Raw genomic sequence first — 27,666 nt, 5'->3', positions numbered from 1 at the left:
GTGAAGGTGTGGAATTCTCTGCCTCAGAAGGCAGTGGAGGCCAGTTCGTTGGATGCTTTCAAGAGAGAGCTGGATAGAGCTCTTAAGGATAGCGGAGTGAGGGGGTATGGGGAGAAGGCAGGAACGGGGTACTGATTGAGAATGATCAGCCATGATCGCATTGAATGGCGGTGCTGGCTCGAAGGGCTGAATGGCCTACTCCTGCACCTATTGTCTATTGTCTATTTGATGCTGGCAGCCGCATTGTTTTACTCGGGCTGTCATTTTTGATACTGGCTGCGCCTTGTTTGACTCGGGCTGCCATCTTTGATACTGGCAGGCAGTGTCTGCGGTCAACACGGCGGCGACGTGCGCGCGGCAGCGTCATGACGCAGGGGAAGGGCGGGCGGACAGACAGGCAGTTGCTGGAAGGTTCCGAGAGGCCGGCAAGATGATGGTGAGAGAGGGAGAGACAAGGGCGGTGAAATCTGGCGCCATCCGCCTGTTCCCGCTGCCCATCGGGCCCGGGCACACACCCGGCGTGTGGTGGGTTGTGCGGGCCGGCGGGTGGAGGCGATATTAGCGGGTGGAGGGATGGATGGATGGATGTTGGGGCCGGCGGAGCCTGACGTGACATGACGGGCTGGGCCGGGCTGGGCTGGGAGCGACTGGGCCGCGGCTCTTAAAGCGGTGTTGATGGGACCCACCTCAGACAAAGCAGCGCCACGGGGGAGGGGGAAGGGCGGCAGGCCTGACCCTGGAACCCCCCCCCCCCCCAGGTAGAGCAGCACTGAGGCAGAGCAGGGGGGGAAGAAGGGAACGGAGGAGGGAGGAAGAGGGGAAAGGAGGGGAGAGGGGAAAGGAGGGGGGGGGAGAAGGGAGGGGGAGGGAAGGAGGGGGGGGGGAGAGGGGAAAGAAGGGGGTCTGGGGAGAAGGGAGGGGGAGGAGGGAGGGAGAGAGAGGGGGAGGAGGGAGGGAGAGAGAGGGGGAAGGAGGGGAGGAGGGAGGGAGGGAGAGGCGGGAGGGGGAGGGGGGGGAAGGAAGGAGGGGGGAAAGGAGGGAGGGAGGGAAGGAGGGAGGGAAGGAGGGGGAGGGGGGAGAGGAAGGGAAGAAGGGAAAGGAGGGGGGGGGGGGAAGAGGAGATGGAGAAGGGGGGTGAGGGTGGAGATCCAGGATGATAACTGGCTGACTCTGGAACCTCCCCCAGGCAGAGCAGCACTGAGGAGGGGAAGGGGGAAGAGAGGGGTAAAGGGATGGGAGGGGGACTGGCTGGCAGGGTGGACCCTGGAAACCCCCCCCCCCCCAGGTACAGCAGCATTGGGAGGGGAGGGAGACTGGTGAGGGGTGGTTGTAGATGGAGAGTGTCACGCGTAGGGGGTGGGATTATAGGTAGCGGCTTGGGTGGGGGTGACAGTTTGGGGGTGGGGTGTGGCAGTGAGGGTCGGTGTAGGCGGTGGATGAGGGTGTAAGGTGTGTGCTGTGGTGGGTGAGGGACTGAGGGTTGTTTGGGGTGGGGGTGTAGGCTGGGTGGGGTGGGGGTGTGCAGAGGGGTGAGGAGTGTGTTGGTAAGGATTTGGGGAAGGTGTAGGCTGTGAGGGTGTAGGGTCCATGTGGTGGATGGTGAGGATTATAGACAATAGACAATAGGTGCAGGAGTAGGCCATTCAGCCCTTCGAGCCAGCACCGCCATTCAATGCGATCATGGCTGATCACTCTCAATCAGTACCCCGTTCCTGCCTTCTCCCCATACCCCCTCACTCCGCTATCCTTAAGAGCTCTATCCAGCTCTCTCTTGAAAGCATCCAACGAACTGGCCTCCACTGCCTTCTGAGGCAGAGAATTCCACACCTTCACCACTCTCTGACTGAAAAAGTTCTTCCTCATCTCCGTTCTAAATGGCCTACCCCTTATTCTTAAACTGTGGCCCCTTGTTCTGGACTCCCCCAACATTGGGAACATGTTTCCTGCCTCTAATGTGTCCAATCCCCTAATTGGGTTTAGGGGATCAGGTGGACAACGGTGTAGAGGGTGTGTGGGTGAGGGTGGTGTGGTTGGATTGGGGGTGCAGTAAGTGGGATGCAGCAGCTTGCATGATGTGGGATTAGTGCAGGGGTGCTATTGGGATGTGGGGGTGTCATAGAGTGATACAGTGTGGAAACAGGCCCAACCTGCCCACACCAACCAACATGTCCCATCGATTCTAGCCCGCCTGCCCACGTTTGGTCCATGTCCCTCCAAACCTGTCCTATCCATTTACCTGTCTAAATGTTTCTTAAACATTGGGATAGTCCCAGCCTCAACTACCTCCTCTGGCAACTCGTTCCATACACCCACTACCCTCTGTGTGAAAAAGCTCTCCCTCAGATTCCTCTTAAATCTTTCCCCCCCTCACTTTATACCTATGTCCTCTGATTCTCGATTCCCTCACTCTGGGCAAGAGACTGCGTCTACCCGATGTATTCCTCTCATGATGGGATGTGGGAGTGGTATTTGGATGCGCGTGGATATTGGGAGTCGATAGTTTAGTTTGTAGATACAGCGGGGAAACGGACCCTTCGGCCCACTGGGTCCGTGCCTACCAGCGATCCCCGCACATTAGCACCACCCTACACACACCGGGGACTATTTTACATTTATACAAAGCCAATTAACCTACAAACCTGCACGTCTTTGGGGGTGTGGGAGGAAACCGAAGATCTCACAAAATCCACGCAGGTCACAGGGAGAGCGTACAAACTCCGTACAGACAGCGCCCGCAGTGAAGATTGAACCCGGGTCTCTGTCGCTGCAAGCTCCTTAAGGCAACAACTCTACCGCGGCGCCATCGTGCCGATGGTGTTGGTTTGCGGTGGGGGTCACAGCAGAAAGCCTGTGTCTAAAGAAGGATTGCGAGCCGAAATGTCACCCATTCCTTCCAACCAGGGATGCTGCCTGTTCTGCTGAGTTACTGCAGTATTTTGTGTCTATTATGGAAAGGTCCACTTGCTGATGCTGGCCAGCTTGTGGGGACATGTCTGTTCTGGGGCAGCAGTGTGGGGCTGGGCATTTTAATGTTGCATCTGAAAGTCAGGTCCAGTTGGTATTGGTTAATTATTGTCACATGTACCAAGATACGTGCTGTCCAGTCAAATCATTCTACACGAGTACAATTAAACCATCCGCAATACAACAGCTAGTGTAAAAAGAAAAATACCAAGAGTGCAGAATATAGTGTTATAGCAGGACAGTTACAGAGAAAAAGTACTTGTCTGAAATGAGGTAGGCTGGGAGACCAGGAATACACTCTAGCTTTTGGCAGGACAGTTCAGTAGTCTGATAACAGAGGGGAAGAAGCTGTTCCTGAACCTGGTGGTGTGGGACTTCAGGCTTCTATACCTCCTGCCGACAGTAGCAGCGAGAAGATTTTGTTTATTTTATTGCCACGTGTACTGAGGTACAGTGAAAAGCTTTTCTGTTGCGTGCAGTCCAGTCAGCGGAAAGACCACATGATTACGATCAAGTCGTCCATAGTGTATAGATCTGCTGTTAATATTTAGGCTTGGATAGAGTGGATGTGGAGAGGCTGTTTCCACCAGTGGGAGAGTCTTAAGACGAGGTCATAACCTCAGAATTAAAGGACGTTCTTTTAGGAAGGAGATGAGGAAGAATTTATTTAGTTAGAGGGTGGTGGATCTGTGGGATTTTTTGCCACAGAAGGCTATGGAGGCAAAGCCTGGATATATTTAAGGCAGAGAGATAGATTCTTGATTAGTATGGGCGTCAGAGGTTATATATATATATATATATATATATATATATATATATGGGGAGAAGGTAGGACAATGGGGTTAGGAGGGAGAGATAGATTAGCCATGATTGAATGGCAGAGTAGACTTGATGGGCTGAATGGCCTAATTCTGCTCCCATCACTTTTGATCTTGAAAGCGTGCACCAATTGTAATGTATGATAGCAGATTCACTCGAAGGCAGGAGAATGTGGTTGAGAGGGAAAGATAGATCAACCATGATTGAATGGCGGAGTGGACTTGATGGGCCGAATGGCCTAATTCCGCTCCTATAACCTATGAACCTTTCAGGTGAGGTTGGGTAGACTTGGATTGTTTTCTCTGGAATGAACACACTGATGGTGGTGGAGGCAGATACGTTTAAGTAGTGTTTAAGTTGGTTTTAGGTAGGCACATGGATATGCAGGGATATGAAGGTATATGCATCAGGTGCAGGCAGGGCCGATCAATTTAACTTGGCATACTGTTCTATGTACCCATTGTACTCGTACATGGTTTGATCCTCAGGTATATTATGATTTGATCTAGAGAGTCATAGAGTTATATAGCATAAACAGGAATTAGGCAGAGACATTTTTACACAGTAAGTGATAGAAGAATCCTCTGTAGTGCATCTATTGTTCTACAGAAAGATTTGAAAAGATCTAGGTGGGAAAATGTAAGTACTTTGAGATAGACAGTAGTGGGTTGAATAGATTTTGATATTTGATGCCAGTTTTCAAGCTTGTAGACACAAAAAGCTGGAGTAACTCAGCGGGTGAGGCAGCATCTCTGGAGAAAAGGAATAGATGACATTTCGGCTCGAGTCCCTATAGGCCTGAAGATGGGCCTCGACCCGAAACGTCACCTATTCCTTTTCTCCAGAGATGCTGCCTGACCCGCTGAGTCACTCCAGCTTTTTGGGTCTACAGTTCAAACCAGCTTCTGCAGTTCTTTCCACATTCAAGCTTCGTATTATCTTTTCAACTTTGATGGTAATTTGTTCTTTAGATTTTAATTAAAAAAATTGACTTGTTAAGACTGTGACAATCAAGAATAAATGGGTTAAATAAAAACTGTGGGTAGACACAAATGCTGGAGTAACTCAGCGGGTCAGACAGCATCTTTGGAGAGAAGGAATGGGTGACGTTTCGGTTCCTTCTCTCCCGAGATGCTGCCCGACCCGCTGAGTTACTCCAGCATTCTGTGTCTACCTTCGATTTTAACCAGCATCTGCAGTTTTTTCCTGTAAATAAAAGCTGTCCTTTGTTCTGCAGTCTGCACCGATTATCCTCCTGAAGGAAGGCACAGACTCTTCGCAAGGGACCCCGCAGCTGGTCAGTAACATTAATGCCTGCCAGGTGATTGCCGAGGCCATTCGCACCACGTTGGGACCACGAGGGATGGACAAGCTCATAGTGGATGACAGGGGTAAGGCACTGGCACTGCGATACAGTGTGTCAACAGGCCCTTCCATACCAACATCCATCACCCACTCACGCTAATTCTATGTTATTCAATTTAGGGTGACGCAGCGGTACAGTTACTGCCTTAGAAACAGAAAATAGGTGCAGGAGTAGGCCGTTCGGCCCTTCGAGCCTGCACCGCCATTCAATATGATCATGGCTGATCATCCAACTCAGTATCCTGTACCTGCCTTCTCTCCATACCCCCTGATCCCTTTAGCCACAAGGGCCACATCTAACTCCCTCTTAAATATAGCCAATGAACTGGCCTCAACTACCTTCTGTGGCAGAGAATTCCACAGATTCTAGGTGAAAAAAAACGTTCTCATCTCGGTCCTAAAAGACTTCCCCCTTATCCTTAAACTGACCCCTTGTTCTGGACCACAGACTCAGGATTGATCCTGACTACGGGTGCTTGTCTGAACGGAGTTTGTATGTTCTCCCCGTGACCTGCGTGAGTTTTCACCAGGATCTCCGGTTTCCTCCCACATTCCAGAGTTGTATCGATTTATAGGTTAAATGGCTTGGTATAAATGTAGAATTGTCCCTGGTATGTGTCGGATAGTGTTAGTGTGCAGGGAAAGCTGGTCGGTGTGGACTCGGTCAGCTGAAGGTCCTGTTTCCATGTTGTATCTCTAAACTAAACTAAACTTTAGCACCCATTCCCTACAAACTCGGGGCAAATAACAAAGGACAATCAACCTACAGGGGCGGCACGGTAGCACAGCGGTAGAGTTGCTGCTTTACAGCGAATACAGCGCCGGAGACTCAGGTTCGATCCTGACTACGGGTGCTGCACTGTAAGGAGTTTGTACGTTCTCCCCGTGACCTGCGTGGGTTTTCTCCGAGATCTTCGGTTTCCTCCCACACTCCAAAGACGTACAGGTATGTAGGTTAATTGGCTGGGTAAATGTAAAAATTGTCCCTAGTGGGTGTAGGATAGTGTTAATGTACGGGGATCGCTGGGCGGCACGGACTTGGTGGGCCGAAAAGGCCTGTTTCCGGCTGTATATATATGATATGATACAAACCCGCACGTCTTTGGGATGTGGAAGGAAACCGGAGCACCTGGAGGAGACCCACGCAGTCACAGGGAGAACATGCAAACTCCACACAGACAGCACACGTGGTCAGGATCAAACCCGGGTCTCCGGCACTGTCATAGGCAGCAGCTCTACCAGCTGTGTCACTGTGCCACCCATTTGTCTTCACAAAGAGAGGGTCTGTCACTGGGTTCTGAACTCCCCACCATTGAAGAGATCTACATGAGTCGCTGCCTCAAAAGGCAGCCAGCATCATCGGAGACCCGCACTACCCTGGCCACGCTCTCATTTCACTCTTGCCATCGGGAAGAATGTACAGGAGCCTGAAAACTCTAACGTCATAAGGGATAGGGGTAGAATTAGGCCATTCGGCCCACAAATCTACTCCGCCATTCAATCATGGCTGATCTATCTCTCCCTCCTAACCCCTTTCTCCTGCCTTCTCCCCATAACCTCTGACACCCGTATTAATCAAGAATCTATCTATCTCTGCCTTAAAAATATCCACTGTAATGTTCAGGTTCAGGAGCAGCTTCTTCCCTACAACCATCTGGCTATTAAACACCGCAACCTCCAATTAAGCTTCAAACTACGTTGACCTGCAGTCAGGATGGAACCCGGGTCTCTAGCACTTTAAGGCAGCAACTCTACCACTGTGCCACCTGAGCTACTCCAGCACTTTGTGATGGGTTTTTTTTTGGCTTTCTTTACTGTTGTGTACCTATCTTTTCCCACTTTTGGCATGTACACGTTATATACACGTTCAACTATGTGTATATTTTTTATTCAACAGGAAAAGCGACCATTTCCAATGACGGGGCCACCATCTTAAAGCTGCTCGACGTTGTTCACCCTGCTGCAAAAACCCTCGTAGACATCGCAAAATCTCAAGATGCTGAGGTAAAGCAAGCCATCATTCCCACTTTTGGGTGGGATCACAATTTGTCCTTGTACCAGCAACTTGAGAGCTTGGTGCTTATAGATTAAAACCAAGATAATGTCAGTACCTTGTCCGTTTTTGTCTCTCCAGGTGGGCGATGGGACCACTTCAGTTACTCTGTTGGCCGCAGAATTCCTTAGACAGATCAAATCGTATGTGGAAGAGGGGCTTCATCCCCAGATTATAATCCGGTCCTTTCGCTTGGCCACCCAGCTGGTAATGTGCCTTGTTTTGTTTTAAAGATACAGCATGGAAACAAGCCCTTCGGCACACCGACTCCCTATCACCCTTTTACACTAGTTCTATGTTATCCCATATTTGCATCCACTCCCCTGCACACTAGGCAATTGTATGGAAGCCAATTAACCTACAAATCTGCACGTCTTTGGGATGTGGTGGGAAACCGGAGCACCCGGACAGAGTAAACACACGTTTGCAGGGAGAACGTGCAAACACCACGCAGATAGCCCTTGAGGTCGGGATTGACACCAGTACTGTGGTGGAGGGAATGTGTTGGAAAGAACTGCAGGTGCTGGTTTAAATTGAAGGTAATCACAAAATGCTGGAATAACTCAGCTGGACAGGCCGCATCTCTGGAGAGAAGGAATGGGTGACGTTTCAGGTCGAGAACCTTCTTCAGACGTCTCGAACATCACCCATTCCTTCTCAGCAGAGATGCTGCCTGAGCCGCTGAGTTACTCCAGCTTTTTGTGGCTACCCATACTGTGGTGTTCTGAGGCATTTGCTCTACCAGCTGCCTCACAATGCCAAAGACCTGGGTGCCACTGTGCTGCGCTGTTCCTCTTTAGTAATTTTACACTGGCCAGGCTTGGAATGAACAGAGATTTTTTGCTTGCAACTTTTTTAGGAACCATTTATTAGGTCATCAAACCGGTCGATTGGAGCCACAGAAGATGGGCAAGGTCCTCAATGAGAATTTCTCCTCTGTATTTTCCGAAGAGAAAGACAGGAGGAGAGAGGAACTTGGGGCAGTCAATGGAAGTGTCTTGACAGCAGTCAGTGTTACAGTCAAAGAAGTGCTTAAGGTGTATGAAGGTAGACAAATGTTCAGGGCCTGATCAGATATATCCGAGCACATAGAGAGGAAATTGCAGGAGGCCTGTTTGAAATTTCCAAGTCGTCCTTAAATACAGGAGAGGTGCCGGTAGACTGGAGGGTGGCAAGTGTTGTGCCTCGATTCAAGAAGGGCTGCAGAGAAAATGCTGGGAACTAAAGGCCGGTGAGTTTAGCATCTGTAGTTGGTGAGTTACTGGAGAGTATTCTGAGGGATAGGATATACAGGCATTTGGATGGGCAAGGGCTGATTAGGGACAGTTAGCATGGTTTTGTACGTGGGAGGTCGTGTCTCACAAATCTGATTGAGTTTTTTGAAGACATGAGCAAAAAGGTCCATGACACACTGGTCAACCTGAGGAGCACCTTCAGCAACAGACTGGTTCCACCAAGATGCAGCACAGAACGCCACAGGAGATCCTTCTTCCCTGTGGCCATCAAACTTTACAACTCCTGCCCCTTCTGTCGTGGGGTGGACTGAGACTGACCCCCCTCCCCCCCAATCTTTGCACATCCCAATCCTTTCCACTCCTCACTTTAATTTCGTGTATTTTGTGTTTTGATGACTTGGCAGATCAATTTCCCTCTAAATAAAGTTCTATCGTTTATTCCCTCTAAATAAAGTTCTATCGTTTATTCCCTCTAAATAAAGTTCTATCGTTTATTCCCTCTAAATAAAGTTCTATCGTTTATTCCCTCTAAATAAAGTTCTATCGTTTATTTACTCTAAATAAAGTTCTATCGTTTATTCCCTCTAAATAAAGTTCTATCGTTTATTCACTCTAAATAAAGTTCTATCGTATCGAAAAATTGCTTTGGTGTTGATTATTATCTGTGCTTGCTGTGCTGACAGAGCTTGAGATATTTTATTGCTTTGAAGGTGCTAGATAAATGATAAATACTGGAGAGATTCCTTGCTGTTATATTAGATTGGCAATCACAGATATCTCCTCCAAGATTCATGACATGGAAGCTCTCCTCTGCACTGGGCCAATATTAACGTCTCTTGTTAACATCGCTGAACAGATTGTGCAATCACAGTTGTGGCAGTTTATTCATGTCTTCTATATAATAATTGAATGTACAATGACTGTGAAGTGCTCAGAGGTCCAGAGGTTGTGAAAGCTACTGTACACGTGTACAACTTCCACCCCACCACCGGCCCATTAATGCAGTCCCATTTTTCCACATATTATGTACATGCATTTGTAACACCATTCAAAAGACACTTGGACAGGTACATGGATAAGAAGAGTTCAGGTGGTTATGGGCCAAATACAAGCAGATGGGACTAGAGTAGATGGGTTGGCATCTTGGTTGGCATAGACTCGTTAGATAAAGGGCTTGTTTCCATGCCGTATGATCATGATGCCACAAAACAGTTTAATGTTATAAATGTTGATAAGACAGCAGGAAAACTGGCTTGTTTCTTCTCTAACTGTACATGATATTATTTTGTTTTCTCGAACAGGCTGTGGATAAAATTAAATCCATTGCTGTAACTGTGAAGAAAGACGACAAGAAGTAAGTATGATTGTCTCAGAGTTTATACAGATGAGAACCAGAAATCCAATGAGCTTGATCACATTGTTACAGTTTGCACACAGATCAGACTCCCCACCAGTGAGTCCATCTACACTTCACGCTGCCTTGTGAAAGCAGCCAACCTAATCAAAGACTTGTCCCACCCTTCTTCTCCCCGCTCCTGTCTGGCAGAAGATACTGAAGCTTGAAAGCGCGCACCACCAGATTCAGGAACAGCTTCTTCCCCTCTGTTATCAGACTTCTGAACGGTCCTTCCATAAGCTAGGGCACTGTGCGATTCACCTCTACCCCATTGCGGACATTGGACTTTGTCTGTGGAACTGATGCGCTGCAATGCTGAGAACTATATTCTGCACTCTGTACTTGTATTGTACTTGAGTGTGAACTATTTTTATCTGTGTATGGTATATCTGATCTGTTTGGATAGTATGCAAAACAAAGATTTTCTCTGCATCTGACAATATTAAACCTAAACCGCCAAGTGAGTAAGGAAAAACATGACCCACGATAACTGCACTGATTGTACCAGTCAGTGCTTATTTAACTGAACCAATTCTTGATAAGTAAAACAATGGTATTAAAAGTTACATTGGCAATGCCTCTCCTCCTTGTCTGAGCTGACTATTTGCTCTTTGTATTTTCCCTTAAACTTCATCCAAGTCTATCTCAGCACCTCCCTGTAACAAAGCTGAACGATGCAGTAAGTAAAAGAATGCGATCTCATCCATACTTTGAAGTTTTTAAATAAATAGTGCTTTTTTCCCCTCATTCACCACCAGAGAATATACAGTGAAAAGGTTATTTTGGTCCAGTCAACAAAAAGACTCTGCATGATTACTTCCTGTCTCCGACTACATTCTGTCTTTGTCCCGCCTCCTCCCCGACATCAATCTGAAGAAGGGTCTCGACCCCAAACGTCACCCATTCCTTCTCTCCCAATATGCTGCCTGACCTGCTGAGTTACTCCAGCATTTTGTGTCTACCTTCGATTTAAACCAGCATCTGTAGTTTTTTTTCCTATACATAATTACAATCAAGCTGTCCACAGTGTACAGATACAGGATAAAGGGAATGGCGTGTAGTGCAAGATAAAGTCCGATTAAAGATAGTTCGAGGGTATCTGAGAAGAGATTAAGAAGAGCATAGTTATAGTAAGAAATGCGGCTGTTGGAGTAGAGGCTTAAAAGAGTGGTTCGATTGTAATGCGTGATTGCAGATCCACCTCTGGGACCAACACAGAGTCGTCTGGCTTGGGTGCCATCTTGGGTCTTTAATTCCTTTTAAATAAATCACAGTCTTGAGTATTTCCAGCGTTTTGTGCATTTAAAATAATGTTTGAATTCAGAGGTCATGGGAGTGGGTGGTAGGATGGATGATCACTGCTGATTTAGACTGGTCCATGTACCACCACCTGTGTGAAAAAGGTTGTCCCTCAGGCCAACCTCAATCTTTCCTCTCACCGTAAACCTATGTCCTCTGGTTCTTGAATCCCCTTCTCTGGGTAAAAGACTGTACATCTACCCGATCGATTCCTCTCGTGGTTGTGTACACCTCTATAAGATCACCACTCAGCCACCAGCACTCCAAGGAATAAATTCTAGCTTCTGCAGTTCCTTGTGTGTACATTTGAAATTCCTGTAACAGATGTGTGGGGCAAGTTTTCAGGGAGTGGTGTGGGCCTGGAATGCATTCTCAGGGGTGGTGGTGGAGGCAGATACGATAGAGGCTATTGAGGCTTTTGGATAGACACATGGAAGTGCATGGAATAGAGGAGTATTGATCATGTACTGACAGATGAGTTCAGTTTAGCTAGGCATCATGTTCAGCACAAATGTGGACTGAATGGCCTGTTCATGTGCTGTAATGTTCTAAGTTTAGTTTAGCGATACAGCGCGCGGAAACAGGACCTTTGGCCCACCGAGTCCACGTCATCCTTCGGTTTCCTCCCACACTCCAAAGACGTACAGGTTTGTAGGTTAATTGGCTTGGTAAATGTAAAAATTGTACCTATTGGGTGTAGGGTAGTGTTAATGTGCGGGGATCACTGGTCGGCGCGGACCCAGTGGGCTGAAGGGCCTACTTCCGCACTGCATCTCTAAACTTACAATTTTACTGACGCCAATTAACCTACAAATCTGCACGTCTTTGGGACGTGGGGTGGAAACCAGAGCACCTAGAGAAAACCCACATGGGGAACGTGCAAACTCCACATGGACAGCACCCGTAGTCAGGATCCAGGATGCAGATTGGGCCTGCGGCTTCTGTGAGGCAGCAGCTCTACCGGTGCACCACTGCGGTTACTTTTTGTCCTCTCCTGTCCATGCAGAAATCAGCGAGAGCTTTTTGAGAAATGTGCAACTACTGCCCTCAGTTCCAAACTGATCGCTCCGCAGAAAGGCTTCTTCTCCAAGATGGTGGTGGATGCCGTCATGATGTTGGACGACCTCCTGCCACTGAAAATGATCGGAATAAAGAAAGTCCAAGGAGGTGGTTTGGAGGTCAGTGCTCAACATATATTCTGTCTGTAGAGGATTCTAGCCTGTAAAATATCAATACTTAGGAGATTGGTGTACAAACTTAAAGCACACGGTATTGAGGGTTCAGTGTTGAGGTGGATAGAAAATTGGTTGGCGGACAGGAAGCAAAGAGTAGGAATAAACGGGTCCTTTTCGGAATGGCAGGCAGTGACTAGTGGGGTACCGCAAGGCTCAGTGCTGGGACCCCAGTTATTTACAGTGTATATTAATGATTTGGACGAGGGAATTGAATGCAACATCTCTAAGTTTGCGAATGACACGAAGCTGGGTGGCAGTGTTAGCTGCGAGGAGGATGCTAGGAGGCAGCAGAGTGACTTGGATAGATTAGGCGAGTGGGCAAATGCATGGCAGATGCAATATAATGTGGATAAATGTGAGGTTATCCACTTTGGCGGCAAGAACAGGAAAGCAGAGTATTACCTGAATGGTGAACGATTAGGTGAAGGGGAGATGCAATGTGACCTGGGTGTCATGGTGCACCAGTCATTGAAAGCAAGCGTGCAGGTGCAGCAGGCAGTGAAGAAAGCGAATGGTATGTTGGCATTCATAGCAAGAGGATTTGAGTTTAGGAGCAGGGAGGTTCTACTGCAGTTGTACAGGGCCTTGGTGAGACCGCACCTGGAGTATTGTGTGTAGCTTTGGTTTCCTAATCTGAGGAAAGACGTTCTTGCCTTAGAGGGAGTACAGAGAAGGTTCACCAGATTGATCCCTGGGATGGTGGGACTTTCATATGAAGAAAGACTGGATAGACTAGGCTTGTACTCACTGGAATTTAGAAGACTGAGGGGGGATCTTATAGAAACATATAAAATTCTTAAGGGGTTGGAGAGGCTAGATGCGGGAAGATTGTTCCCGATGTTGGGGAAGTCCAGAACAAGGGGTCACAGCTGAAGGATAAGGGGGAAGTCTTTTAGGACCGAGATGAGAACGTTTTTTTTCACACAGAGAGTGGTGAATCTGTGGAATTCTCTGCCACAGAAGGTAGTTGAGGCCAGTTCATTGGCTATATTTAAGAGAGAGTTAGATGTGGCCCTTGTGGCTAAAGGGATCAGGGGGTATGGAGAGAAGGCAGGTACGGGATACTGAATTGGATGATCAGCCATGATCATATTGAATGGCGGTGCAGGCTCGAAGGGCCGAATGGCCTACTCCTGCACCTATTTTCTATGTTAAAGGAATTTTACACAGTTCTCCACTATAGCTTCTTAAAAGGTTATGGTTTTTATGCCTTTGTATTTTCACGCATCGCTGTCCTATCAAATTCTTAACTCCCAAGTTAGGAAAAGGGGAGATCTGGGTGTCCTGGTGCATCAGTCACTGAAAGGAAGCATGCAGGTACAGCAGACAGTGAAGAAAGCCAATGGAATGTTGGCCTTCATAACAAGAGGAGTTGAGTATAGGAGCAAAGAGGTCCTTCTGCAGTTGTACAGGGCCCTAGTGACACCGCACCTGGAGTACTGTGTGCAGTTTTGGTCTCCAAATTTGAGGAAGGACATTCTTGCAATTGAGGGCGTGCAGCGTAGGTTTACAAGGTTAATTCCCGGAATGGCGGGACTGTCGTATGTTGAAAGACTGAAGCGACTAGGCTTGTATACACTGGAATTTAGAAGGATGAGAGCGGGTCTTATTGAAACATATAAGATTATTAAGGGATTGGACACGTTAGAGGCAGGAAACATGTTCCCAGCGTTGGGGGAGTCCAGAACCAGGGGCCACAGTTGAAGAATAAGGGGTAGGCCATTTAGAACGGAGATGAGGAGAAACTTTTTCAGTCACAGAGTTGTAAATCTTTGGAATTCTCTGCCTCAGAAGGCAGTGGAGGCCAATTCTCTGAATGCATTCAAGAGAGAGCTAGATAGAGCTCTTATGGATAGCGGAGTCAGGGGGTATGGGGAGAAGGCAGGAACCGGGTACTGATTGAGAATGATCAGCCATGATCACATTGAATGTTGGTGCTGGCTCGAAGGACCGAATGGCCTAATCCTGCACCTATTGTCTATTGTCAAAGAATTCAAGAAGGTAAAAAAAGTTGACAGACTTTCAAATTGTGTCTGATTTTGCTTGACACGTCAACGGTTTGATCCTGACCTCGGGTGCTGTCTGTATGTGTTTGCATGTGCAAACCCGCGTGGGTTTCCACCGGGTGCTCCAGTTTCCTTCCACATCACAAAGACGTGTGGGTTTGTAGGTTAATCGGCCTCTAAACTGTCCATAATGTTTAGGGAGTGGATGGGATAGTGGGATAACATAAAATGGGTGATTGATGGTCAGCGTGGACTCGGTGGGACGAAGGTTCTGTTTCTGTGCTCTTTCTTTGAGCAGTAGTCGTGCAGCACGGAATTGCCTTTGGCAAACTCGTCCATGCCCACCAAAATACCCCATCTAAGATTGTCCTGTGTTTGGTCCATATCTTTCTAAACTGTTCTTATCAATGTAGCTGTCCTAATCTCTTTTAAATGTTGTTAATGTTAGTGTCTCGACCACTTTCTCTAGCAGCTCTACCATATACCCACCATCCTCTGTGTGGAAAAACATGCACCTCCGGTCCCCATTAAATCTTTCCCCTCTTAGGTTAAACCTGGGCTTATTTGTTCTTGATTCCCTGCCTTGGAAAAAAGATTCTATGCATTTATGCCATCCCTTCCTCACATGATTTCTATAGACCATGATAAGATCACCCCTCAGCCTCCTACGCTCCAATGAGCAAAGTCCTAGCCTGCCCAACCTCCTCCTGTAGCTCAGGCCCTCGAGTCCTGGCAACATCCTCATGACTCTACATTTCTCTGCTATAGATTCCAGTTTCTTCAGTTCCTTGTGTCCTGAAAATACCCTTATAAATCTTCTCTTTACTCTCACCAGCTTAATGACATCTTTTACTTCGCAGAGTGACCAAAACTGAACACAATACTTCAAACATAGCCTCACCAATATCTTGTACAACTGTTTTAAAAAAAAGACATATAGTCTGCAGAAGGGTCCCAGCCCAAAATGTCACCCATCTATATACTCCAGAGCTGCTGCCTGACCCGCTGAGTAACTCCAGCACTGTGTGTCTTTTCTGGCAAATCAGCGTCCTTGTGTCTCTTTCTTGTACAAGTGTAGCATAAGTTTACTGGGTTTGGTAACATTCCCTCATCTCTTCTTGCATGTTGACCCCCATGACAGGAATCTCAATTGATAGCCGGTGTTGCCTTCAAGAAGACATTCTCTTACGCTGGATTTGAGATGCAGCCCAAGAAGTACACCAAGCTGAAGATCGCACTGCTGAATGTGGAGCTGGAGCTCAAAGCCGAGAAGGATAATGCTGAGGTCCGGGTGGACAATGTTGAGGTCAGTGGTGTAGAGGACACGTGTGGGGCGTTATATGACATCGGGTGGCATGGTGGCGCAGTGGTAGAGTTGCTGCCTCATAGCGCCAGAGACCCAGATTCGATCCTGACTACGGGTGCTGTCATTACAAAGTTTGAGAAGTGCCCCCCGTGACCTAGTGGGATTTCTCCGGGTGCTCTGGTTTCCTCCCACACTCCAAAGACGCGTGGGTTTGTAGTTTAATTGACTTTGGTAAAAATTATGAATCGTCCCTAGTGTGTGGGATAGTGCGAGTGTACGGGGTGATCGTTGGTCAGCACCGACTCAGTGGGCCGAAGGGCCTGTTTCTGCGCTGTATCTCCAAATTCCAAAGGGACAAACATATTGCTGTGAGCATTTGGAACAGCGTTTCAATATTGAGAATTGTTACAACCTTCCAGAAACAGCAAGTTCTGGAATGTAATCACGTATTGTCATTCCGCTGACTGGATAGCACACTTTTCTCTGTACCTCGTTACACGTGATAATAAACTGAATTGAACTCTGATCTCCAAGGGGTGATGTTAGGGATTACCAGTTGTTGCCTTACCTGTTAATAAGTTCCTGCCTTCGCTGGTTGACAATTGTTCTCATGTATTTCCCCTCCACACTACAGAGTACAGCTCCATACCTGACCTTGCTATTAATTGCACTGATCTCTCACCATCTCTAGGACTATCAGGCCATTGTGGACGCAGAGTGGAGTATTCTTTATGATAAGCTGGAGAAGATCTACCTGTCGGGGGCCAAGGTTGTGCTGTCCAAACTACCCATCGGAGATGTGGCTACCCAGTACTTTGCAGACAGGGACCTTTTCTGTGCGGGCAGAGTCCCAGAGGAGGACCTCAAGCGGACCATGATGGTCAGTCATGCTGCAGATCAACCTTTGGGTCAAAATGTGTGCTCTGAAATGTCCAGAGTCAAGAGCATTTCATTGTTATATGTACCAACATCAGAACAATTCAATACTTACAGACGCATACAAAGGACCCAGCATGGGGGGACTGATGTGAGAGGGGAGGGGGGAGATCAAAGGAGGATCCGGCGCGGGATACTTTGTAACTTTGTCAGCGCCCTTTATAGAGTCATGGAGTGATACAGTGTGGAAACAGGCCCTTTGGCCCAACTCGCCCACACTGGCCAACAATGTCCCAGCTACCCTAGTCTCTCCTGCCTGTGCTTGGTCCATATCCCTCCAAACCTGTCCTATCCATGTGCCTGTCCAACTGTTTCTTAAACGATGGGACAGTCCCAGCCTCAACTACCTCCTCTGGCAGCTTGTTCCATACACCCACCACCCTCTGAAAAAGTTACCCCTCGGATTCCTATTAAATCTTTTCCCCTTCATCTTGAACCTATGTCCTCTGGTCCTCGATTCTCCTACTCTGGGTAAAAGACTCTGTGCATCTACCCGATCTATTCCTCTCATGATTTTGTACACCTCTATAAGATCTCTCCTCATCCTCATACGCTCCTTGGAATAGACCCTTTCCCATGCCAGCATGTCCTTCCTCAGCTAACAATAGTCATACTGCGAGATAACAGGTCCCTCGGACCGCCTTGCCCACACCAAGCAACATGTCCCAGCTACACTAGTCCCACCTGCCTGCGTCTGGCCCATATCCCTCTAAACCTGCTCTATCTATGTATCTGCCTAAACGTTGCGATACTATCTGCCTCAATTACCTTCTCTGGCAGCTCGTTCCATACACCCGACACCTTTTGTGTAAAAAGGTTACCCCTCAGGTTCCTATTAAATCTTTCCCCCTTGACCATAAACCTATGTCCTCTGGTTCTCGATTCCCCTGCTCTGGGCAAGAGACGATGTGCCTCTACCAGACCTATTCCTCTCATGATTTTGTACACAAACTCCAAAGGCAGGATAAATTTAGAATGATCGGGATGCGAAGGATGTGACAATACTGCCGGATGTAGAAACACAAGCATGAGTAGGCCATTCGGTCCTTCGAGCCAGCACCGCCATTCAATATTATCATGGCTGATCATCCAAAATCAGTACCCTGTTCCTGCTTTCTCCCCACACCACTTGATTCTGATTCCGTTAGCCCTAAGGACTAGATCTAACTGTGAATGGAATGTGTGCATGTGTTGAGTCTCTGCAAACATGGTTGTCTCTGTGTCCCTCAGGCCTGTGGTGGCTCCATTCAAACCAGTATCAATGCCATGACGAATGATGTGCTGGGAGAGTGCGAGCATTTTGAGGAGGTCCAGGTTGGAAGTGAAAGGTAACCAAGACCTGCTTCCCACCGACACAGTTTACTCCACAGAATCTACTCATAGAAAATATAGAAAATAGGTGCATGAGGAGGCCATTCGGCCCTTCAATAGACAATAGGTGCAGGAGTAGGCCATTCAGCCCTTCGAGCCAGCACCGCCATTCAATGCGATCATGGCTGATCACTCTCAATCAGTACCCCGTTCCTGCCTTCTCCCCATACCCCCTCACTCCGCTATCCTTAAGAGCTCTATCCAGCTCTCTCTTGAAAGCATCCAACGAACTGGCCTCCACTGCCTTCTGAGGCAGAGAATTCCACACCTTCACAACTCTCTGACTGAAAAAGGTCTTCCTCATCTCCGTTCTAAATGGCCTACCCCTTATTCTTAAACTGTGGCCCCTTGCTCTGGACTCCCCCAACATTGGGAACATGTTTCCTTCCTCTAATGTGTCCAATCCCCTAATTATCTTATATGTTTCAATAAGATCCCCCCTCATCCTTCTAAATTCCAGTGTATTCGAGCCAACAATCCGTTCATTGTGATCATGGCTACTCGTTGTGAGATATTGGACTCGCTCTGCGGGTTTCACAACAGCAGCAGTTTAGTTTAGAGATATAGCGCAGAAACAGGCTCTTCGGCCCAGCGATCACCCCGCACATTAACACTACCCTGCGTACACTAGGGACAATTTACACTTACATCAAGTCAATTAACCATACATACCTATACGCCTTTGGAGTGTGGGGGGAAATCCGAAGATCTCGGAGAAAACCCACACAGTCACGGGGAGAACATACAAACTCAGTACAGACAGCACCTGTAGTCAGATCGAACCCGGGTCTCTAGCGCTGTAAGACAGCAACTCTACCGTTGTGCCACCCTACAGCTCTACATTGGTGTTAGTTATCCTATTGTCACGAGTACCAAAGAACAGCGAGCAACCTGGTTTTTTGAGCTGTCAGATCACATAATACAACACGTAGGTTTCAGGTCTTTCAGAGGTTCTTCAGACCTCTAAATCCTTCCTATCCATGTACCTGACCAAATGACCCTGACTAGACTTCCTCCCTTCAGGATATCCCTGAATAAATCTATTCAGTTTGAAACATAGAAAATAGGTGTAGGAGGAGGCCATTTGGCCCTTCGAGCCAGCACCACCATTCATCCACAATCAGTAACCTGTGCCTGCCTTCTCCCCATATCCCTTCATTCCACTAGCCTTTAGAGCTCTATCTAACTCTTTAAAATTCATCCAGTGAGTTGGCTTCCACTGCCTTCTGTGGCAGAGAATTCCGCAAATTCACAATTCTGGGTGAAAACGTTCTTTCTCACCTCAGTTTGGTTCAGTTTAGTTTATTGTCACGTGTACAGTGAAAAGCTTTTGTTGCGTGCTAACCAGACAGCGGAAAGACAATACATGATTACAATCGAGCCGTTTACAGTGTATAGATACACGATAAGGAAATATTGTTTAGTGCAAGTTAAAGCCAGTAAACTCCAATCAAGGATAGTCGGAGGGTCACCAATGAGGTAGATAGTAGTTCAGCACTGCTCTCTGGTTGTGGTAGGATGGTTCAGTTACCTGATAACAGCTGGGAAGGAACTGTCCCTGAATCTGGAGGTGTGCGTTTTCACACTTCTGTTCCTCTTGTCCGATGGGAGAGAGAGGGAGTGACCGGGGTGAGACTGGTCCTTGATTATACTGCTGGCCTTGCCGAGGCAGCGTGAGGTGCAAACATCCTAGTGTTTAGTCGTCTAGTTTTGCCGTAGCTCACCCTGTGCTTCACTTGGGGAGTTATGGAGACCTGTAACGTCTTCACTTGAGGAGTTATGATGAAGATCTCTAATCCCTTCACTTGGGGAGTTATGATGAAGATCTCTAACCTCTTCACTTGGGGAGTTATGATGAAGATCTCTAACGTCTTCACTTGGGGAGTTATGATGAAGATCTCTAACGTCTTCACTTGGGGATGAAGACCTGTAACCTCTTGTACTTGCACTCCCCACAGGTACAATTTCTTCACTGGATGCCCGAAGGCCAAGACTTGCACCATCTTACTGCGAGGAGGCTCGGAGCAGTTTATGGATGAGACTGAGCGCTCCCTTCACGATGCTATCATGATCGTCAGACGGGCCATTAAGGTGAGAACTCAAACATTAAAGTGTGTCCATGTCCTGAGTCATTGACCTGAAAATAGGAAACCAGATTTAGCAGGAGGGACCGCTCAAAAATTCTAGTTTGGTTTGTTGTCACAAGTACCGAGGTGTGGCGTACTAAGCAGTCAGTGGAAAGAATACACATGATTTCAATCGAGCCGTCCACATTGCACAGATACAGGTAAAGGGAATAACGTTTAGTGCTAGGTAAAGTGCAGCAAAGTCCGATTAAAGATAGTTCGCGGGTCACCAATGAAGTAGATAGTAGTTCAGGACCGCTCTCTAGTTGGAGATATCATGGTTCAGTTGCCTGAAAACAGCTGGGAAGAAACTGTCCCTGAATCTGGAGTTTCACTCTTCTGTACCTCTTGCCTGATGGGAGAGCCCGCAAGGCTCAGTGCTGGGACCCCAGTTATTTACAGTGTATATTAATGATTTGGACGAGGGAATTGAATGCAACATCTCTAAGTTTGCGGATGACACGAAGCTGAGTGGCAGTGTTAGCTGTGTTAGATGTTAGGAGGCTGCAGAGTGATTTGGATAGATTAGGCGAGTGGGCAAATGCATGGCAGATGCAATATAATGTGGATAAATGTGAGGTTATCCACTTTGGCGGCAAGAACAGGAAAGCAGAGTATTACCTGAATGGCGACCGATTAGGAGAAGGGGAGATGCAACCTGACCTGGGTGTCATGGTGCACCAGTCATTGAAAGCAAGCGTACAGGTGCAGCAGGCAGTGAAGAAAGCGAATGGTATGTTGGCATTCATAGCAAGAGGATTTGAGTTTAGGAGCAGGGAGGTTCTACTGCAGTTGTACAGGGCATTGGTGAGACCGCACCTGGAGTATTGTGTGCAGTTTTGGTCTCCTAACCTGAGGAAAGACGTTCTTGCCTTAGAGGGAGTACAGAGATGGTTCACCAGATTGATCCCTGGGATGGCAGGACTTTCATATGAAGAAAGACTGGATAGACTAGGCTTGTACTCGCTGGAATTTAGAAGACTGAGGGGGGATCTTATAGAAACATATAAAATTCTTAAGGGGTTGGAGAGGCTAGATGCGGGAAGATTGTTCCCGATGTTGGGGGAGTCCAGAACTAGGGATCACAGCTTAAGGATAAGGGGGAAGTCTTTTAGGACCGAGATGAGAAAACATTTCTTCACACAGAGAGTGGTGAGTCTGTGGAATTCTTTGCCACAGAAGGTAGTTGAGGCCAGTTCATTGGCTATATTTAAGAGGGAGTTAGATGTGGCCCTTGTGGCTAAAGGGATCAGGGGGTATGGAGAGAAGGCAGGTACAGGTTATTGAGCTGGATGATCAGCCATGATCATATTGAATGGCGGTGCAGGCTCGAAGGGCCGAATGGCCTACTCCTGCACCTATTTTCTATGTTTCTATGAGAGGGGAAGAAGAGGGAGTGGCCGGGGTGAGACTGGTCCTTGATGATGCTGCTGGCCTTGCCGAGGCAGCGTGAGGTGTAGATGGAGTCAATGGAAGGGAGTGGTTTGTGTGATGGTCTGGGCTGCGTCCACAATTCTCTGCAATTTCTTGCGGTCTTGGGTGGAGCTGTTCCCAAACCGTGCTGTGATGCATCCCGATAAAATGCTTTCTGTGGTGCACGTGTAGAAGTTGGTGAGAGTTGTTGGAGAGATGTTGAATTTCCTAAGCCTTGTAAGGAAGTAGAGGCGTTGGTGTGCTTGCTTGGCCATTGCTTCGATATGGATGGTCCAGGAGAAGTTGCTGGTGATACTCCTCGGAACCTAAAGCTTTCAACCATCTCTACTTCAGCACCGTCAATGACCAACTCCTTTGTCTTGCTGACACTGAGAGCGAGGTTTGACTTTCTGCTTCGATTAAACAAACATTAGGTTTATTATTGTGTAGGAAAGAACTGCAAGATGCTGTTTAAATCAAAGGTAGACATAAAATGCTGAAGTAACTCAGCAGGACAGGCAACATCTCTGAAGAGAAGGAACAGGTGACGTTTTGGATCGACTCCCTTCTTCAGACTGATGTCAGGGGAGTGGGCGGTACAGAGATAGAATGTAGTCGGAGACAGTAAGACTGGTCGGAGAACTGGGAAGAGAGAGGGGAAGCAAGGGTTACTTGAAGTTAGCGAAGTCAATGTTCATACCGTTGGGGTGTAAGCTGCCCAAACAAAATATGAAGTGCTGTTCCTTCGATTTGCGTTGGGTCTCACTTTATTATTGTCATGCATATCAAAATACTGTAAAAGATGGTTTGCATGCTATCCAGTCAAATCATACGATTCATAAATATAATCAAATTATACACAGGTACAAGAGGTAGAGAGAAGAGAAAAATAGCAGAGTGTAGAATTATAGAGTCTCTGTTCCAGAGAAAGAGTCTGTTGTGGCAACTTCAGTCCTTCCCACTGAAGTCGTCTACGCTTGCCACCTTCACAGAGGAGTGTAGTGATCATTCTTGATGCAAACAACAACAGAGAGATCTTCACGACGTTTCAGTTTAATGAGTCGTTTATTGAGGTAGTGATACAAACAGATTTATATATCTCCTGTCCTAGGTCTGGTAAGAATTGTATCCCACTGCAGCTTCTCCATGTCTGACGCATCACGTCTCTGCATTCCCAATTCTACTCCTAATTCTGGCTCCTCCCAGTCCATATATGCCCCTATATGTATTCATCTCACGACAACCCCCAAGTGTCCAAAAATAATCCAGCCAGTTACAAAATAATATAATATGCAAAGGCAGCTAATAAACACAAATGGCTCCTACAGAGTCCAATGCCCTCAATAAAATAGGTTAGAAAATCAGCTCTGTTAACTTGCTTATGGAAGGACCATTCAGTAGTCTGATAAGAGGGGAAGAAGCTGTTCCTCAATCTGGTGGTGTGCGCTTTCAAGCTTCTGCATGTTCGGGCCTGTACCCAGATATCGTGGGGACAGTGAATACATTTGTTGGCATGCGGCCCAGTCAAATCAAATCATGCCATACATGACTACAATCAAGACAAACACAAGTAGAACAGGTAGAGTAACGAGAAAAATACCAGAGTGCATAATATAGTTTATCAGCATTGTGTATAACAGTTCCAGAGATAAAGTCCAATGTTTAGGAAAAAAACTGCAGATGCTGGTTTAAATCGAAGGTAGACACAAAATGCTGGAGTAACTCAGCGGGTCAGGCAGCATCTCTGGAGAGAAGGAATGGGTGACGTTTCTGGTCGAGACCCTTCTTTAATCTCGACCCGAAACGTCACCCATTCCTTCTCTCCAGAGATACTGCCTGAACCACCGCTGAGTTACTCCAGCATTTTGTGTCTAAGTCCAATGTTTAGTTTAGTTTATTAATGTAACATTAACCAAGGTACAGTGAAAAGCGTTTTTGCATGCTATTCTATCAAAGAAAACAACACACATGAATACAATCAAGCCGTCCACAGTGTACAGATAGAGAGTACCACATTTAGTGCAAGTTAAAGTCCGATAAATGTCCAATCAAAGACAGGTTAACGGTCTCCAATCAGGTAGATGGGAGGTCAGGACAGCTCTCTACTTGTTGATGGGATGGTTCAGTTGCCTGATAACAGCTGGGAAGAAACTGTCCCTGAATCTGGAGGTGTGCGTTTTCACACTTCTGTACCTCTTGCCTGATGGGAGAGGGGAGAAGAGGGAACGACTGGTCCATGATTATGCTGGTTGGAAAATCGGGACAGTGCCCTAGCTTACCGTTCAGAAGCCTGATAACGGCGAAGAAGCTGTTCCTGAGTCTGGTGGTGCGCGCTTTCAAGTTTCTGTACCTTCTGCCCGAGGGGAGAGGGGAGGAGGGAGGAGAAGGAATGTCCAATGTATGGGTAATCCTTGGTTATGTTGTAGATGCGCATTCTCTTGCCCAGAGTAGGGGAATCGGGAACCAGAGGACAAAGTTTTATGGTGAGGAGGGAAAGATTGAATAGGAATCTGAGTGGTCATTTTTTCCCACTCAGTGTGGTGGGTGCATGGAACAGGCTGCCGGAGGAGGTAGTTGAGGCAGGAACTATTGCAGCTTTTAAGAAACATTTAGACAGATACATGGATATGAAATTGTAAATTTGTCCCTAGTGTGTGTAGGATAGCGTTAGTGTGCGGGTATCACTGGTCAGTGTGGAAGATAGACCAAAAAAAGCTGGAGACTCAGCGGTGCAGGGAGCATCTCTGGAGAGAAGGTATGGGTGACGTTTCAGGTCGAGACCCTTCAAGCTGACTTTGCAATTCCCTCCTACACTAGTCAGTGTGGACTGGGTGGGCCGAAGGGCCTGTTTACATGCTGTATCTCTGAACTAAACTAAACTAAATTACCATTCTGTCTTATCTTCACAGAATGATTCTGTGGTGGCTGGGGGAGGTGCCATTGAGATGGAGATCTCCAAGTACCTGCGGGATTACTCGAGGACCATCCCTGGTAAGGTGCAGCTGCTGATCGGGGCGTACGCCAAGGCACTGGAGGTGATCCCGCGGCAACTGTGTGACAACGCCGGTTTTGACGCCACCAACATCCTCAACAAGCTGCGTGCCAAGCACGCCCAGGTAAACTCCCATCCCGTCCTTGCCCGTGCCCACGTTCCACCCGGTATAGCGCTTGGCTCATAGTGCACCTGCCTCTCGCTGATTCCCACCACGTGGTTATTTATCCTCTTCCCGGATCCAGTGAACTAATGAATTAATTCATTGACACTATTGTCACATGACAAGTCACAGTGAAATTCTTTCCTTGCATACCCATGGTATGCAAATAATCGCCACATAAATGGCGCGTTCAAAGTTACACAGTACCGCGCCAGGTCCCCCTTTGTTCTCCCGTCGTCCCCCCCGCGCCAGGTCCCCCTTTGTTTCCCCCCCCCGCGCCAGGTCCCCATTGTCCCCCCCCCCCCACGCCAGGTCCCCATTGTTCTCCCACCCCCCCCGCGCCAGGTCCCCCTTTGTTCTCCCACCCCCCCACACGCCAGGTCCCCATTGTTCTCCCAAGGACCCAGCCGCGGACTCTGACCCGTGGATGTGGAGAGGATGTTTCCACTAGTGGGAGAGTTCAGGACCAGAGGCCACAGCCTCAGAATTAAAGGGCATTCTTTAGGGAGGTGAGGAGGAGGAATTTCTTGAGTCAGAGGGTGGTGAATCTGAGGAATTCTTTGCCACAGGTGGCTGTGGAGGCCAAGTCAGTGGGCATTTTTATGCAAGAGATTAACAGTTTTTTGTTTAGTACGGGTGTCAGCGGTTATGGGGAGATGGCAGGAGAATGGGGGGGGGGGCTATTGAGGGAGAGGTAGATCAGCTATGATTGAATGGCAGAGTAGACTTGATGGGCCGAATGGCCTAAATCTGCTCCTATCACATGAACGTCCCCATGTATGGACCATTGTATAGGTCCATCGCTGATTTTTCCGGCAACCTTGGTTCTTTCCACCAGCACTGTGTTTTGCTCAGGATTCCAGCATCTGTAGTGCTTGTGTCTTCAAATCATACTCCAAATGAGTACAGTCATGTCTCGCAACAAATAGTGAAAAGAGAGAAAAATACCAAAGATAGACACAAAAAAGCTGTAGTAATCCAGCGGTACTGGCAGCATCTCTGGAGAAAAGGAATAGGTGACGTTTCGGGTTGAGACCCTTCTTCAGACCAGAGTGCAGAATACAGTGTTACAGCGTAGACACAAAATGCTGGAGTAACTCAGCGGGTCAGGCAGCATCTCGGGAGAGAAGGAATGCGTGATGTTTCGGGTCAAGACCCTTAGGTCCGAAACGTCACCCATTCCTTCTCTCCCGGAATGCTGCCTGACCCGCTGAGTTACTCCAGCATTTTGTGTCTACCTTCGATTTAAACCAGCATCTGCAGTTTTTCTTCTACACATTGTGTTACAGTGTTATAGCTTTACAGTTATAAAGAAGGTTCAGATTAATGGTAAGTTATTCAGCAATGTAAATTGCCTACTAGTGTGATAAAGGAATAGACAGACACTATTATTGTGATACGTACAGAGCTACATGTAACATATAACACAGAAACAGGTATAAGTAATTATTTTGCATAAGCAGATCAAATAATACTACACAATCAGGCTAAACCTAAGTACAATGGGTAGAGCAAAGGGGAAGATACAGAGTGCAGAATATAGTTCTCAGCATTGTAGCGCATCAGTTCCACAGACAAAGTCCAATGTCCACAATGGGGTAGAGGCAAATTGGACAGTACCCTAGCTTACGGAAGGACCTGATAACAGAGGGGAAGAAGCTGTTCCTGAGTCTGGTGGTGTGAGCTTTCAAGCTTCTGTATCTTCTGCTGGAACGGAGGGGGGGGAGAAGAAGGAATGACCGGGATGGGGCAAGTCTTTGATTGTATTGTGATAGGAAGGAACTGCAGATGCTGGCTATATCAAAGATAGGCACAAAGTGCTGGAATAACTCAGCGGGTCAGGCAGCATCTCTGGAGAAAACGGATTGGTAACGTTTCATGTTGGAGCTGAGTCTGAAGAAGGGTCCCGACTCGAAACACCACCTATCCTTCTAGAGATGCTGCCTGACCCACTGAGTTAATCCAGCAACTTCGTGTCCATCTCTGATTATGTTAGCTGTTTACCCGAGACAGTGTGAAGTGTAGATGGAGTCGATGTGGGGAGTCTGGTCTGTGCGATGGACTGGGCTACATCCACAACTCTCTGCAATGTCTTAGAGTCACCGAGTTATATAGTGTGGAAACGGGCCCATCGGTCCAACTTGCCCACACCAACCAACGTGTCCCAGCTACACTAGTCCCACTCGCCCGCATTGGTGCTATTCCCTCCAAACCTGTTCTATCAATGTACCTGTCTTTTGAACATTACGATGGTCCCGGCTCCTCAGGCAGTTTGCGCTTGGATTGGGGGGGTGCGGGGAGGGGCTCTTGTTTGCTTGGGTTGCGGAGGGAGGAGAAGGGGGTGTGCACTGTGATGAGGGGGTGCCTGTGTGTTTGCAGGGAGGGGTGTGGTACGGAGTGGACGTGAATAACGAGGACATCGCGGACAACTTTGATGCGTGCGTGTGGGAGCCGGCGATAGTGCGCATCAACGCCCTGACCGCTGCGTCGGAGGCGGCCTGCCTGATCCTGTCTGTCGACGAGACCATCAGGAACCCGCGCTCCACTGTGGACCCCTCTACTGCCACCAAGTCCCGTGGCAAGGGCATGCCCATGGGCCACTGAGGTAGCCTGGTCAGGATGGGGCTGACCCAGTCTGGCAGCCACTAAGCAAAGCCTGGGCCGGCTGCCAGCATCGACCGTGACCATCGCCCTCCAGCCCCACACCTCAGCAGAGCAGCCCCCACCAGCTCTATTTATTGTTTTCATCGTTTTTTTTATTTCTAGCAAAAACGTGTCAGAGAAATAAAGTTGCTGTTACCTTGAGCCTGCAGTGTTGTCACTTTTGAATCACGTAGGGTCTTATTCATTCCACTCAGCCTTTTGTGGTTAACCTGTACCCTGGGTCGGGCTTCATCTGCGGCCCAGTTTCCCTCAATGCTATACGGTAAAACTTTATTTATCCCAGGAGGGAAATTGATCAGCCAATAGTCATAAAAACAAAATAC

At 47.7% G+C, this 27,666-nt stretch overlaps 1 protein-coding gene across 2 annotated transcripts; it reads left to right on the top strand.

The window, feature by feature from the left end:
• Positions 1-331: 331 nt before the first annotated feature.
• cct7 (chaperonin containing TCP1, subunit 7 (eta)) lies at positions 332-27,484 on the top strand. 2 transcript variants are annotated; one of them, XM_078403232.1, is made up of 12 exons: positions 332-436; positions 5,021-5,174; positions 7,046-7,152; positions 7,283-7,408; positions 9,738-9,790; positions 12,138-12,309; positions 15,514-15,678; positions 16,370-16,558; positions 17,845-17,942; positions 19,944-20,076; positions 24,434-24,640; positions 27,059-27,484. In XM_078403232.1, the coding sequence occupies exons 1-12, from the start codon at positions 431-433 to the stop codon at positions 27,281-27,283; spliced, it is 1,635 nt and encodes a 544-aa protein (XP_078259358.1). In that variant the 5' UTR covers positions 332-430; the 3' UTR covers positions 27,284-27,484. The 2 variants fall into 2 exon arrangements, with proteins under 2 accessions (XP_078259358.1, XP_078259445.1); XM_078403319.1 differs by lacking the exon at positions 332-436 and adding an exon at positions 506-525.
• Positions 27,485-27,666: the final 182 nt, after the last annotated feature.

The sequence above is a fragment of the Rhinoraja longicauda genome, chromosome 1 (assembly GCF_053455715.1).
Source record: "Rhinoraja longicauda isolate Sanriku21f chromosome 1, sRhiLon1.1, whole genome shotgun sequence".
NCBI classification, from domain to species: Eukaryota; Metazoa; Chordata; class Chondrichthyes; order Rajiformes; family Arhynchobatidae; genus Rhinoraja; species Rhinoraja longicauda.
This window is presented reverse-complemented; position numbering and strand designations above follow the sequence as displayed.